The 15,168-nt window shown below is 41.5% G+C and overlaps 1 protein-coding gene across 1 annotated transcript in view; it reads left to right on the top strand.

Annotated features, from left to right (window-relative positions):
* Positions 1–1,382: 1,382 nt before the first annotated feature.
* COL6A5 (collagen type VI alpha 5 chain) overlaps positions 1,383–15,168 on the top strand; it is a 97,003-nt gene continuing 83,217 nt past the window's right edge. The window contains exons 1-4 of the mRNA XM_057739842.1: positions 1,383–1,449; positions 2,384–2,974; positions 6,513–7,145; positions 11,847–12,407. Coding sequence (XP_057595825.1) covers positions 1,383–1,449; positions 2,384–2,974; positions 6,513–7,145; positions 11,847–12,407 — 1,852 coding nt within the window. The remainder of the gene's footprint in view (positions 1,450–2,383; positions 2,975–6,512; positions 7,146–11,846; positions 12,408–15,168) is intronic.

The raw sequence follows: 15,168 nt of genomic DNA, 5'->3' as shown, positions 1-15,168 counted from the left end.
AGGCTGTGGGCAGGGCTGGGTCCCTAGTGGCTGCTTGTAGAGCCCAGGGTGTTCAGGGGCTGGTGCTGGCTTCCTGTGGATAGAGGCAGGTGCCAGGTGGCCAGCTGCAGGGCCACTGGGCCTGGGCCTGGTTCTGACTGGCTGGTGGATGGGTAAGTCCCCTGGCACTAATAGGCTAGAAGGAGGAATCTAAAATGGCACTAACTAGTACCAGTGTCCTTGTGGTAGAATGAACTTCCTAAAATGGCTGCTGCCAGGATGCAAATACTATTAATATACCAGAACACATTGAATTGTCCACTTTAAAGGGTAAATTTTGTAGAATGTGAATCATATCTCAATAATGAAATTAATGAATAAGTAAAATATATGATATATTAGAATATGATGGGTATAGTTTTGAAAGTCATTACTAACATGATTTAGCCAATAACTACTGGGGAACCTCGATTTCCTCCTTAGCTAAATAAGGGTTTAGTCTAAATGATCTATAGGGTGACTTTCAAATCCAGTTTCTAGTGATCCCCTCAACCTTCCTGCATGATTAGCAATTTCAAAGTAACCTCTGGAAAGATCAACTCTAGAATAAAATCCAGTCCTTATATCTTTGGTATCTCATTGAAGGCATCTCTATTTTTGAGTATTGGTTATTTTATCTATTTCCCTATTAATAAAGAACAGCTTTGCCTTGGTGGAATTTCTGTAAGATTGTAAATACTCATGAACATTTCTGATTGATTGTGAGCTCATGGAGAAAAATACTGAAGTTAAAGTAATTTACAAAACTGAGTATAACCAGAAATGGGAGAATAGTTTTTGCAAGAATTTAATGAAGAAAGAAACATGGGTAGCTGTTGGATTTTTGAGCCAAGTTTTGATCATGTAACATAATCATTGTTGACATGAAAATAGACGGTCAAGAGTAGTTACTACATAAATTCTGAGTCCAAAGATTTTGTATAAAGCTCATAGCACAGTAGTTAAGAGCTTGGGCTTTGCAATCACCTTGTTTGGGTTAGGATGCTGGATTCACCACTTACCAAGTCACATGTGCCTGTTTCATTATCTGTCACGTGGGTATAGCAGTTGTACCTCCCACTAAGATGGTTGTGAGGGTTATTAAATAAAATGTACTTAAGTATCGGAGAAGTATCGGAGCCATGGTAAGGACTCAGAAAACATTAGCATTATCTATTTTCAACAAATACTCAAACTCTTGATGTTTTAAACACAACTGCCATTGCTTTGACAAATACACTGTTTACAGCATATTGTGCTCTAACTCAACTTTCCCAATAGTTATTTCTTGTTAGACAATGAGATTTTTCATATTGTAAATAACATTTTTTACAGAATAAAAGCAAGAAAACGTCACTAACAAAATGAAGATCCTGCTAATTATATTTGTCCCGATCTTTTGGACTGAAACACTGACGTATCAGAGCCCAGGTACCTGTATATTTTATGTTTATTATTATCAGGAAAATAAATATTTTGTCTCAACAAATCTTTATTTTAATAAATAGAAACAAGAAATTTATTTCTTTAGTAAAAAACCAAAGTAGACAGCATTTATTTGCAGTTGATGATATACAATAATCAAGCAAACGTAAATTCTCAAAGATGGCAGAAAGTACAGGCAAAAGTCATGAATTATGCCACACCTGGGTAGAAAAACTTTAATTATTCATTGATTTGCTGAAGTCCTGATGTTCCACGTCTCTGTGAATAAAGTCAACCCATTGTTTTGTAGGTCAGTTTGCAGGTTGGCTTTAATAAACGAAAGAAAAGGAAAAAGGGAACACCACAGAGGAAATTTTATATATATATATATACATATATATAAAATAATTAATATAAAAGCTTTCATATTCCATATATGTACATGTGGAATATGAGAGCTAGGTTTTTCTACTCTTCTGTAATTACTAAAAACATCATTCAAAGAAGTATTTTTAACTTTGCACTGTACTACCCTAGGACTTCCTAATGAATTTAAGGTCATTTTGAAAGAAGTGTCTGGCTTAGTTAAACATTTACCAGCAGATCACTAACTGGGTGGGTGGAGGAGGCCACCATGACTGCTAAATCAACGCTGGTGGTGCCACCCTTTGTCCAGACTCTCTTTATGAGGCAGGTACACATTCCCCCACCCCAGTTGCTCTGAATATTGCCTGCAATGTCTCCTGGCTGTACCCCACTTTCTTAGGAGAATTGCCTTTGGCTTTTCCAGAGCCACCTTACCCAGGGGGTTATGCCCGATAATGCTCCGCTCCTTCTCTCCAGTTCTTGGGGGAGCTCTGCAGCCTATGATTGACTGATAGGCGAGTACAAAAACTGTCCCTCTTGACCCAAAGAGTTTCTCGTCATTTTATTTTGATAGGGCCAGGCCCTGAGTATGCCGACGTGGTGTTTCTGGTGGACAGCTCCGACCGCCTGGGAATTAAGTCCTTCCCGCTGGTGAAGTCGTTCATCAACAGGATGATCAGCAGCCTCCCCATAGAGGCCAACAAGTACCGCGTGGGCCTGGCCCAGTACAGCGATGGGCTCCAGGGAGAATTCCAGCTCAGCACCTTCAAGAGCAGGGGCCCCATGTTGAACCACCTCAAGAAGAACTTTGTGTTCCTGGGTGGCTCCCTGCGGATTGGGAATGCTCTCCGGGAGGTGCACAAGACCTACTTCTCAAACGGGAGGGACAGGAAAGAGTTTCCCCCAATCCTGGTAGTCCTGGCTTCGGCCGAGTCCGAGGATGCCGTGGAAGAGGCCGCTGAGGTGCTGCGTAGCGACGGGGTGAGGGTCATCTCCGTGGGGATGCAGGGGGCATCCGAGGAGACCTTGAAGTCCATGGCCACAGGCCAGTTCCACTACAGCCTCCGGACAGTCCGAGACCTCAGCACGTTCTCCCAAAACATGACACAGATTCTCAAGGATGCGGCTCAGTACAGGGAGGTAGCAGCCCACTCTGATACAGTAGGTAAGGAAACCCTTGGTTGAAGAGGTGTCCTATCCCAATGTAATCTGATCCAGAAAGCCAGCTCCTATTGTCTCTATGGCGCCACTCACTGGAAATCTCTGTATTTCATGCAGAAATGCAGAAGACCTCCTTCTTATCAATGTTCATTCTTGATCCCCTAGACTAAAAGGAGGGCTACTTATGCCCCCATGATTCACAGCTTCTTATTTGAAAAATGCTTTATTTATGTCTTAGGCAAGTTCTCCATGAAGACCCGAAATAGAAGAGCCTTGAGTACAAGTAATTTACTTGGGAGGTAGTCCTAGAAAGTGCTAGTAAAGAAAGGGTGAAGTGAAACAGGAAGCTACACATGCAGTGTTGATGAGCAGATGAAACAGGCCAGTACACACTCACAGGAAGTGCCCAGCAAGCATGCAGCACTGATGAGGGCCCACAGCCATTGCCTCCAGATTGAGGTAGAAAGAGTCCCCAGAAAAATGGATTTTCCTGGCTGCCTCTGTGCTCAGGTGCTGTGAGGGGCTATTCTGAGTAGGAGCTATCTAGTTCTAAGACTCAGGGAAGCCACCTGGTTTGGTACCAAGTGCCCGGAGCACAAGTCAGAGGGTCCAGACAATGCCACTAGTTGGCTGTGAAGTTGGGTAGTGATTTCATCTCTCTGATCCTTGCATCTACATCCTTATTTGTAAGATATGAGATTTGGAATGATCTTGAAACTTTTTTCCTGCTCTATCAATCACTAATTCCTTGGCTATCACTATGGGTTGATTTTGTAGTCAGACCACGCTAGGCCTTAATAACAAATAGACTTCCTGAATAATAAGAATTTTATTTATTTCCCTGGTAACATTACAGGGCCAGTGCTCAAGCTGACCGGTTGTCTTTCTTCAATTCAGATAATTAGGCTGGTTGTGGCTCTTCCATCTTCAAGTATTACTTTCAAGGCACCCTGGGAATTGGTATACAACTGGCGGAAGGGAAAAAAGATGGAAGGTCACTCATGGGATGGTTTTATGGGCTAAGCTTAGAAGAGACACACACTAATTCTGCTCACGTTTCATTAGCCAGATCTTAGTCCCATGGCCATACCTAATTGCAGGTGAGGCTGGGAAATCAGCTCTAGCCCTATGAGCAAGAAGAGGAAATGGGTTTGGGTGAGTGTCTAGAAGGCTCTGTCACAGTTAGTGCTGCCCCTGAAGCATCAGGGAGTACTTTTACCTCCACTCATCCCATCCCTCACTCCTCCTGCCTTGGGGGAAATGCAAGTTCTCACAGCACAGGTGCTTCTCCTCCCAGAGGGAAAAACTCTTCTGTGACACTCCACCTTGGGAACCTTGGAGATCTTACAGCCTTGTAGTTAGCTTGAGCTCTCCAAGACCATAGGGCTTTACCACCTTCTTAGAAGACTCTGTGTACTGATTGTGTTTCTCTCACTCCTTCTAATTTATTTCACAGCAGTATATAGTACAACAAGGTTTTGCTTGTCAGGACCCTACCCTTGCCTGTAGAGGTCAAGAGTAAGGGATTTGAGTCTGGGTCCAAACCCTGGCTTGGCTGCTAAGGGCCTTGAGTAAGTTACTTAACATCTGAGCTTCAGTTTCCTTACCTATAAAGTGAGGATAATAGTGTCTAGCTTATGATATGGGTGAGATGACTTGTATGGAGTTTGGCAAATAGTTTACTGTTATCAACAGTAATAGCTACTTGCAAATAAATACTGAGCTGAGCAGGCCATGCTGGGAGTTTGTTTTAGCCAGCTTTGTGGGGTTCAGAGTACCTTGTTAGATTTATGAGAATTATTATAGTTCCACAAATATTTCTGAGCTCCCACCAGGCACCAGGTACTGGAAAGATAGAGATAAGTAAGACACGCCTTCTGGCTTCTAGAGCTTACAATCCTGTGGGTAGTTCTTGGCAAGACTGAGCTTATCTCTTGGCTACACTCCTCACAGTTGTGGTTCCTCCACCTGTGCCCGGAGTGGGCATTTTCTGTGCATGTGGTATACTCTCCCCTGAATTCCAGATTTATATGACCAACCGCTTACCTGGCATCTTCAATAGTATCCCATACTTAGCATGTCTGTAATGGAGATCTTGACTCCTCCCTCCAGCCTGTTCTTCCCACTATCTCCCCTATCTTGGAAAATGATACTGCCAACATCCACTCAGTTGTTCAGGCCAAATACCCAGGAGTTTTCACCACTTCCTTTTTGTCTTCCAACACTCACATATAATTTACCATCAAGTCCTCTCTGTTCAATCTCTAATTCACGTATCAAAACTACTCTTGTTGTTCTGTCTTATCTGCTTTATCCTTGTCCAAGAACCACTCTCTCTTTCCTGGACTAGGCAATTGTTTTTTTATGAATTTTAATGAATTCATTATCTGCCCTCAGGAACTAGGGGGATATTTAAATAAGATTATGTGAGTCCCCTATGATTGGGCCCTGCCTCCCTCTGACCCGATCCATCACTGTTACCCTCACTCATTGGCTCCAGGTACTCTGGGCTTCTTGCTCGTTTCTATTTCTTGCTTTTCTTTCTGCCAGAATTCTTCTTCCTTTCAAACAACATGTAGTTCAGTCTTTCTCTTCAGCTTTCTCAACCCAAATATGATCCTTTCAGAGAGGCCTGCCCAGACTTATTTATGTCTCAGATAAGTCAGTGCTCACCCCACATCCCCAACATAAGATAACTCAATTGAGTCACCTGTTTTATTTCCTTGCTAGCATTTATTATGGCCTAAAATAATATATTTTTTAAATCTATCCTACCCATAGAATGTGAGCTCCCTGAGGTCAGATCTGTTTCTACTAATGTATGCCTACATCTCAGCATTTGAAAGTGGTGGTGGTGGTTGTGGTGATGGTTCATACTGGTTGTGATGGACTTGGAGGTGGTGGTGGTGATAGTGTTGGAGCTTGAGGTGGTGGTGTTGCTGGAGATGGGGGTGGTGGTGATAGAGGTAGTGGTGGTGATAGAGGTAGAGGTGGTGGAGGTGATACTGGTGGTGATGGTGGTCATGAAGACCATGGTGGTGGTGATGGCAGTGGAGGTGGTGGTGGTGGGTGTGGTGGTGGTCATACTGGTAATGGTGGTCATGGTGGAGGTGGTAGTGGAGGTGGAGGTGGTGGTGGTGGTCATACTGGTGGTGATGGTGGTCATGAAGACCATCGTGGTAGTGGATGTGGTGGTAGAGGTGGTAAAGGTGGAGGTAGTAATGGAGGGTGGAGGTGGTTGTGGTGGTAGTAGTCATACTGTTGGTAATGGTGGTCCTGAAGACCATACTGATGGGATGTGGTAGGAAAATTGGGAAAAAGCATTCTTTAGATAGAGGGAAGAGCATTGCAAACCTTCTGAACTCAATGGTCAATGTAAATTTTGCTGAGAATTTTTATCTTTTGTTCACTAAAGAAAATGCTAACTACATCCATCATGACTGCCTCTGTTTTCACTAATGCCTTCTGACAATCTGTAGAGTGCATTTCTCATGCTGGGCCAGAGGTTTGTAGTAACATTCCTACTTTTTCTCTCTCCATAGTCCCCTTCCCCAGGTCCTGTCAGAAGGATTCGCTTGCTGACATCATGTTCCTGGTGGATGAGTCCACTGAGAGCAGGGAGAATCTAATGAACATGCAGAACTTCCTGAAGAATGTCACCTCCTCCATGGATGTGAATGACAACTGCCTGCGGCTTGGACTTGTGAGTTACAGTGACAAGGTTGAGACTTTTTCTCTTCTGAACTCAAGCACAACCCAACCTGAATTTCAGAAGCAAATCCAGAAGCTTTCTCTGAGGGCTGGGAAATCCAATGCTGGGGCTGCCATTGAGAAGATGAGGAGACAAGGCTTCTCAGCATCAAGTGGCAGCAGAAGGGCACAGGGAGTGCCCCAGATCGCAGTCCTGGTCACTGACAAACCATCAGACGACAAGGTGCGTGAGGCTGCACTGAATCTCCGGCTGGAGGATGTAACTGTCTTTGCCATGGGCATCCAAGGGGCCAACAGGACCCAGTTAGAAGAAATAGTGTCTTACCCTCCGGGACAGACCATCTCCATGCTGAAGTCCTATGCAGACTTGGAAAGTTACAGTCAGAAGTTCTTGAAAAAGCTCCAGAATGAAATATGGTCCCAAATTTCAACTCATGCTGAACAAAAGGAGCTCGATAAAACTGGTATGTTTTAAAAAATACTTTTCATGTTATAAAAGTAATATGAGCAGTTTTCTAGGGCTGGGGCAGGAGTGAGGACTTCTTGTAATTGGGTAAGGGCACTTTAGGAGTTATGAAAATGTTCTAAAACTAGATTTTGGTGATGGTTGCACAACTTTACAAATTCCCTAAAAATCATTGAATGATTACAATGGATGAATGTTTTAAGCATGTAAACCATACCTCAATAAGATGTAAAAAATGTTAATTATAAAATAGTTTAATAGTGTTGATGAACAGAAAGAAGATAAAATCATCTGTGATCTTTTCTTTCAGATAAAGCCATTCTTAACATTTATTTCTCTTATCTTTTAGTCTCTTCTCTCTCTCTACACTCATGTACACACAAACACATGCATACACATTTTTTAAAAAATGATGTTACGTTGTGTGTATCAGTGCTCTTGAACAGATATTTTGTAATGATGGAAATGTTCTTTGTCTTCCCTGTCCAATAAGGTGGCCACTAGCCAGTTGTGACTACTGAGCACTTGGAATGTGGCTAATGGAACTGAAGAACTGAGTTTTAAATTTAATTTAATTTTAATTTATTTTTATTTTAATAACCACATGATGGTGGCTGTTGTATTGGAGAATGCAGGAACACAATTTTGGGTAACTTGTATCAGTTACAATTACTTCTGAGTGTGAATAACAAAAGAAAAAAACGATTTGAATAGGATGAAACTATTTTTTTTTCTGTTTCACAAATAAGTCCTAAAATAGGTATAAAGAGCTGGGCAGTACACCACAGTATCAGGGACCCTGTCTTTTTCTAAGTTATTTTCTTTTTTGCTGTTTGTGATCTCTGTTCCCAGCCTCATAACCCAAGATAACTGCTCCTGGAATTACATTCACATCCAGCAACAAGGATGATAAAAGAGAAGGGAAAGGCAGGCTTCCCCCTCCTTTTATTCAAGGGAGTTACACATGCCATCTTTGCTTACATCCCTTTGGTCAGAACTTAGTTACATGTCACTCCTCATTGTAAAAATGAAAGCTAGAAAATGTAGTTTTTATTTGTGGCAGCCAAGTATCTAGGCAAATGTTGGGGACTAAATTAGTGTAGAAGAGAGAATGGATATTGGGGATAGCCAGTATGAGATGTCGTACTCACTTTTCTATCAACCTTATATCATGAAGTTTTGTCCATCTCCTTAAATATTCTTTAGAAATATTCTTTTTAGGTTGGGAATAATATTCCATCCTATGGATATAACATAATTTGTTTAACATGTTCTAAATTGTTGGATATAGAGGTCATTGCCAATGTTTTGCTCTTATAAAGTCTTGCAGAGATCATCATTGTACTTGCATCTTTATCCATAGCCAAATCTGCTATAGTTTTACCAAGTTCTTTTCAGAGATGCCAGGACATACTGCCAAAAGATACTTGATGTGACTTTGAGTTTATCTAATTCTGAGGTATCTGCTGACAATTCCCTGCAGATAAAATTCTTCCAAACTACTGGAACTGAAATTTGGCAGCACTGACATGGAAAAGTATCCTACAATGACATTAAAGGTTAATTTTAAATTCAAATTAGTGAATTGAAAGTTTAAGAATGCAACCCTGGGCCAGCCCTGGATTTCCTCTTGCGTATATACATTACAAGGCAGCAGCAAGAAACCAATTTCCTATTACCTCCTGAGTAATACAGAGAGAGAAGTCCCTCAGAGTGGCAGCCGCCTTGGTCTAGTACCAACTTTTAGGGCATAAGAAGGATGTGTAGTGTGGTCTCTCTCAGGGAGTTTGAAATCATGTGACAGAAAACTATTATTGTCATTACAGAATTTCTAAATGGGAATATATGGGACCAAGGCTAGGACGAGGACCATCCTTATCTTCCATAAGGCTTTAGTGAGTGGCTTCTTCTTAATTCGGTGGCTCTTAGATACTGGTGCCTGACTTAGGTTGAGTTCCCCAGATATAGGTGTCAGATAGGGATTCATGTGAAATTGGTGTATTAAAAATATACTCAGGAAAAACTGAAGATTGGTAGAGAAGGGAGGATATGGGACCAGGAAGGACAGGATGATAAACAAAGTCCCATGGAAGGTCAATTCCATAGGACCATTCTAGAGACAGTGTGGATTAAACCTTAGAGTTGTCCTAATCATGGGGCACTGTAACTGGAGAGTTTATATTCCAGCCCACAGAAGGGAATGTACATTTCCAGACACCTCTGGCTCAAGTACCAAGCAAAAAGAGTTTCAACAACCCGAGAGCAGCCCACCCACCCACAAAGATGAGTGCTAGCTATTGGGATGAAAGTGCTGGGAACTGGTTACACTAGTAAAGGATTAGAGGGGATGTAGGTGGAGCACCAAAAGTGTCTGCTGTAAACTCATCAGGGGAGCTTGTTACTAATTCAGTGGCCAACCCAATGACTCAGTCTCTGCGGGTAGGGCTTAGGCCACCTGCATTTTAGAAAGCTGCCCAACAAGCTCACATGAGTGGTATCTGAGAACCACCACCTCAGTGAATTTGCCATGGTCTGCAGTGGGGTGGCCAGCTTTGTAGTTTCAGGATGGTCAGACACAGAGAACCAATCTCTGCTGGCTTATACACCACTGTATCCACCACCTTCGGCACTACTAGGTATTCAATTTATTAAATAAAACTTCATTAAAGCAAGGAAAGACTCACATTAACCAAACCAAGAGATGATGTATAAAAAAAGATTGACGATTATCTTTGTAATGGAACTATTAGTGCCCAGGGACATGGACATTCACGTCCTCTGAGAAACATAGTCTCTCCCTGTAGACATATAGACAAGTGAGAAGCTAAACTGTAATCAAAAGACTGCTGGAGGGTGTAGAGTCAGAGTAAGGGAGTTAGTGTTATGACTGAAGTGTCTAGTGGTATTTAACCAGGGGAATGACTATTTTAGAATCAAATATATAGATCTGTATCTCTGTATAATTGTGCAGGTGAGGCCCTGCTCCAGGGGAGATATTTTTCTTCAACCCTGTGCAATTGAACCTTTTAGATGGATATACCCTGCAATTACAGTGTCCAATAAAATAGCCACTAGCCACGTGGGTCTGTTAAGCATCTGAAATGTGGCTTTTGCAACTGAAGAGCTGACTTTTAAATTTTATTTAATTTTAAGCAGTTTAAGTTCACATTTTAATAGCAGCATGTGACTCACGGCTCCAGGCAGAGTTGCATGGGCATTGCCATAGTTACCCCCCGGACTCAAATTTTTCTCTTCCTCATTACTGGCCACCATTCTTCTTTATTAGATATATAAGTCAATTCATTCTGGTTGCTGTCAAGTTTTTCTGTCATGGGGTAACCCCTGTCTTTTGCAGATCACTGCTTACCTTTGCCCTAATATTTTATGTTGATTTCATAGTTTAATTCTGAGGGTCAAACTTATTTGCAGTATTTCTGATTTCTTAAGGACCAAATCCCCATTGCCTGAAGTAGTGTCAATAGCTATATATTGCCAACAAGCTATCAAAAAGGAAAATATTTCTGAAATGACTAAATTGTCTTGTATTTTAAAGACCTTTTCACATACTCAACCAGGTATTTGTGCACATAACCTAAATTTTAAAGGTACGCTTTTTCCTCTACCCAATTTCAAAAATGGCTAAATAGAGTTGTAAATAGACTATTAGGAAACTTAAGGCACTTTTTCAGAGAACCTGTTCGACAAAGGAAGGAACGCTGAGAGCTCTTTTGTTTATAATTTTTTTGAAATCCTGTGATGCATCAGGCATAGTGGGCAGAAGCAGAACACTAGGCAAAGTTTCTGCCCTCATGGAGCTGATGTTCTGTGGCAGGAAACAGGCTGTGCTATGAACAAATAAATAAGGTAATTTCAGAAAGTATTGAGTGTCATAAGGAAAATAGACAGGGTAATAGGATAGACAATGATTGATGTACTTTAGCTGGTAGGGGAGAGAAGGCCTTCTAAAGAACTAACATTTGGATTCACACGTTCATGAGATAAGAAGGAACCAGCCATGTGAAGATTTGGGAGGAAGGATATTCTAGGAAAAAGGGCAGGTGCAAAAGCCCTGGGGCACATTTTAAGTATAGGAGAAACCCAGTGTCATTGGAACACAGTGAGGAAGATGAAGAATTGTTGGAAATAGAATCAGAGAGAAAAGAAGGGGGAAAGATCAGGCTGATTTTTCATTTCTAAATTCTGAATACAATGATAAATCATTTAAGTAGAAGAGTAATATGATCTGGTTCTGGTTTTAAATATATTATTCCAGTTGCCCTGGGAAGAAGAGGTTATTGGAGAAATAAGAACAGAAGGTCATCTACCCCATCCCACTTCTCAGGCAACAATAAGGCATAAGCTAAAAAGGCAGGTGTCAACACCAGAAAAATATTTTAACTGAAAGCCTGGAGACTCGGGAATCTGGTCCTTACTCTTTAATTCACTGGCTGTGTGACCTCAGACAAACCACTAGGCCTCATTCAGTTTCAATTTCCTCACAAGTTTGTGGCAAATTTCAAAGGAGAAAATGGGCTTGAATGTGCTATGTGAAGTGTCCAGGCTCCGTGCAAACCTCAAGTGTCCTCCTTCTTTAGAACCTTCACAGCCTCCTGCTCCTCTCCAAACCCTCCTACAATGTTCTCTCCAGATTCTGTATAGTTAACAGAGAATGCACTTTCTGCTTCCCATTTTTCTGCAGGCTGTGTGGATACAAAAGAGGCTGATCTCTATTTCCTCATTGACGGCTCAAGCAGCATTCAGTATAGAGACTTTGAGCAAATCAAGGAATTTATGTTGGCGGTGATAGAGATGTTCAGCATTGGTCCAGACAAAGTTCGAGTTGGAGCTGTGCAGTATTCTGACAAAAAGGAAAAGGAATTTGATATCAATGACTATTCTAATGATGTGACATTAGGAAAGGCTATTTCTAACATCAAGCAAATTGGAGGCGACACTTTTACTGGGGCAGCACTGGATTTCATGCTGCCTCTAATAAAGAAGGGAAGGATGGAGAGGAAAAATGAGGTACTCTGTTACCTCATTGTGTTAACCGACGGGATGTCCATGGATGGTGTCCTGGAACCTGCTGAGAGACTAAGGGCTGAACACGTCACCATCCATGCGGTCGGCATTGGGCAGGCTAACAGAACACAACTACAACAAATTGCCGGGAACGAGGAAAGGGTTAGCTTTGGGCAGAACTTTGATTCTTTAAAAAACATCAAAAATGAAGTTGTTCACAGGATCTGCACTGAGAAAGGTGAGCAAAACAAAAGGCTTTGTTCTCTGTTCTTTGTTAGTTGCTGCAGGCTGACTAATAGGCCGAGACAAGCAGTGACATGACCAGTTGTCTGGCTCATATTTTGCTAACTTCCTTTATAACACTGGAGGGATTCGGCCCCTCACTTTGAGCCAATTGCCAAGGTTGGAGAATCCCTCTACAGACAGCTGCCCTGAGGCCGTCTTGGAAGCTGTAAGTGTGAAGGTTGCTAAGAATGTTGTTGCCTTGACAAAGCCCATGGCTGTGGAGGGTGAGAAACTCTATATCTATGTGTGTGTGGGAGGGTGTTTGTGTACACACTAACTGAGGCAGATGAGGACTGTGGAAAGAAAATGGGCTCTGGCTTTAAGCAGATTAGGATTCAACTCACTTCACTGCTTGAACCTTGAGCTTCCTTGTCTATAAAGTGAGGATAATACCTACATCAGGGTATCCTTATAGGTTTAGCAAAATAAACACCAACCGTTATTTCTCTATTATGAATGCATACCTAGTATATATGTAACCCTTGTTTATTTTTATTTATAACAGAAACACATTTGTATTTTTGTTCTGACTCAAAATTAAGTAACAAAAGTAAGGAAGGACACTGCAAACTTGTGTACCTGATTGTTATTCCTCTTACTAATAATAGCCACTTATCTAAGAAAAGATACCAATGAACTTATTTACAAAACAGAAATAGACCCACAGACATAGAAGACAAATTTATGGTTACCAAAGGGGAAAGGAGGGGAGGGATAAATTAGGAGACTGGGATTAACACATATACTTTATTTTACATACAGTATGTATGTTTTACATACTGTATGTAAAATAGATAACCAACAAGGATCTACTACTGTCTAGCACAGGGAACTCTACTCAATACTTTGTAATAACCTATAAGGGAAAAGAATCTGAAAAATTATTCATATATATATATATATATATATGAATCACAGTGCAGTACACCCCAAACTAACACAACATTGTTGATCAACTATACGTCAATAAAATTTTAAAAAATAACAACAGCCACTTACTAATTGAAGATGGTGTGTGTTGTCTGCTAGTATTAGCACATGAAAATATTGTCTGCTGAGAGCATGTTACTTACTAATTAAGATGAAGTATGCTGGAGTCAAAGCATCAATGTTCACAATCCCGATATATCACTTATTGCCTGTGGACCTTGAATGGGTTACTTACCGTCTACCTGCCTTGGTCCCATATGCACAGGCTTATTGTGAAGCTTAAAAGGTAATAATGCATGCAGAGCACTTGGGAGAGGGCTTAGCCTATGGTAAGTGCCACATAAAACTTGGCTGTTGTAAAAGTTGGTCAAGGTGTGCACAGATGCGAAAAGGAGAAGAACTCTCATTTACTTGAACTTACGAAAATGAAAACGTGTTGGAATTTTCTCTGAGTCACTAAAACCCAAAGAAAAATAAACCAGCAAATAAGTAGCATTCACAGCAAAATCCTAAATCACAACTTTACTGGGTTTTTTTCTTCCTTTTATGGACGGTAGTAGAGTTGGGTCTTCAGGATATCTTAGATAGAGGATGAGTACAAGTTCCCTGATGTTTCTTGGCGTTGATGCCAAGGAAAGTAAAAGGATTTCAGGAAACCTAAAATAGATTGTACTTCAGGTCTTCTCAAGGGAGAATGTCATGAATCAATCTGAAGAGGGACTGTATATTTCTTGTGCAGTTCAGGTGCCTAAACCCTGGCACACCTGAAGGAGGAGATAAACTGTGGACAGGGAAATGAACCATAAGACGGTGAACAGAGAGTCAGGAAAACTAAGGACCCTTTGCTGGAGGGCCTGGAAAAACACTGACTGGTCTCAGAGCAGATGCAGATGGAGTGACACCGTGTGTTGGTTCAGGGGCAGGTTAAATGGCTCTAGCAAAATGACCCCAAACTACACAACATAGAATGTTGTTTCTCTCTTGCATAATACTCCAGGGTGAGCAGTCCAGGCCTAGCAAACAGGCTGGTCCATGCTCAACACATAGCACCCATCTCTAGGTCAAAAATGGAGCTCTGGTCCTCATCACCTTGCATTTGTGGAAAAGGAGGTAGGGCCAGGGAGACCACTATGCGCCATTGTTTTATTGTTAAGACCCAGAAGCGGCCAAATCAGTCCTGCTCCTATCTCCTAGCAAGAACTTAGTCATAGGGCCACATCTAGCTCCATGGAAGCCTGGGAAATGTAGTCTTTACCTGGGTGACCACTTGCCTAGTTGACATTCTTTTATTGACATAGAAGAGTGGGAGGTAGCAGAGGGCGAGAAGCAGTCTCCATCGCAAATAGAGACAAGGAGGTAGATGCTGTGAATACGGAACCACAAGTAAAAGTCTCTGCTTTTGACATGTGTTTCGTGGAAGAGAGCCTTCCACACTTTGCAGCACTGGGACTTTGCCACAGCCACAAACATCTTCAGCAATTTCCCTGTTTACAACTTTCAAAATGGCCCCAGGGCAGCGTGGATCTCAAATGATGTTATTAATCCCCCCTGGTGGGCCTTATACAACAGAGGTATTTAAAAATAGATAACATCTTTTAATTCTTCTATGGCTGATGCTAACTGCTAATTTTCAAATACTATGGGATAGACTCTGTGAGTATTGGGGGAGGGGCTGGTGAGAGAATGGCAGTGATAACATATAGACAAAAGGGTTAAGACTAAGAGACACATGCTAAAGACAATATATTTACACTGTATATATAATATATACTATGGTATATATA

This window comes from Hippopotamus amphibius, chromosome 6 (genome assembly GCF_030028045.1).
Source record: "Hippopotamus amphibius kiboko isolate mHipAmp2 chromosome 6, mHipAmp2.hap2, whole genome shotgun sequence".
Classification (NCBI taxonomy): Eukaryota; Metazoa; Chordata; class Mammalia; order Artiodactyla; family Hippopotamidae; genus Hippopotamus; species Hippopotamus amphibius.
This window is presented reverse-complemented; position numbering and strand designations above follow the sequence as displayed.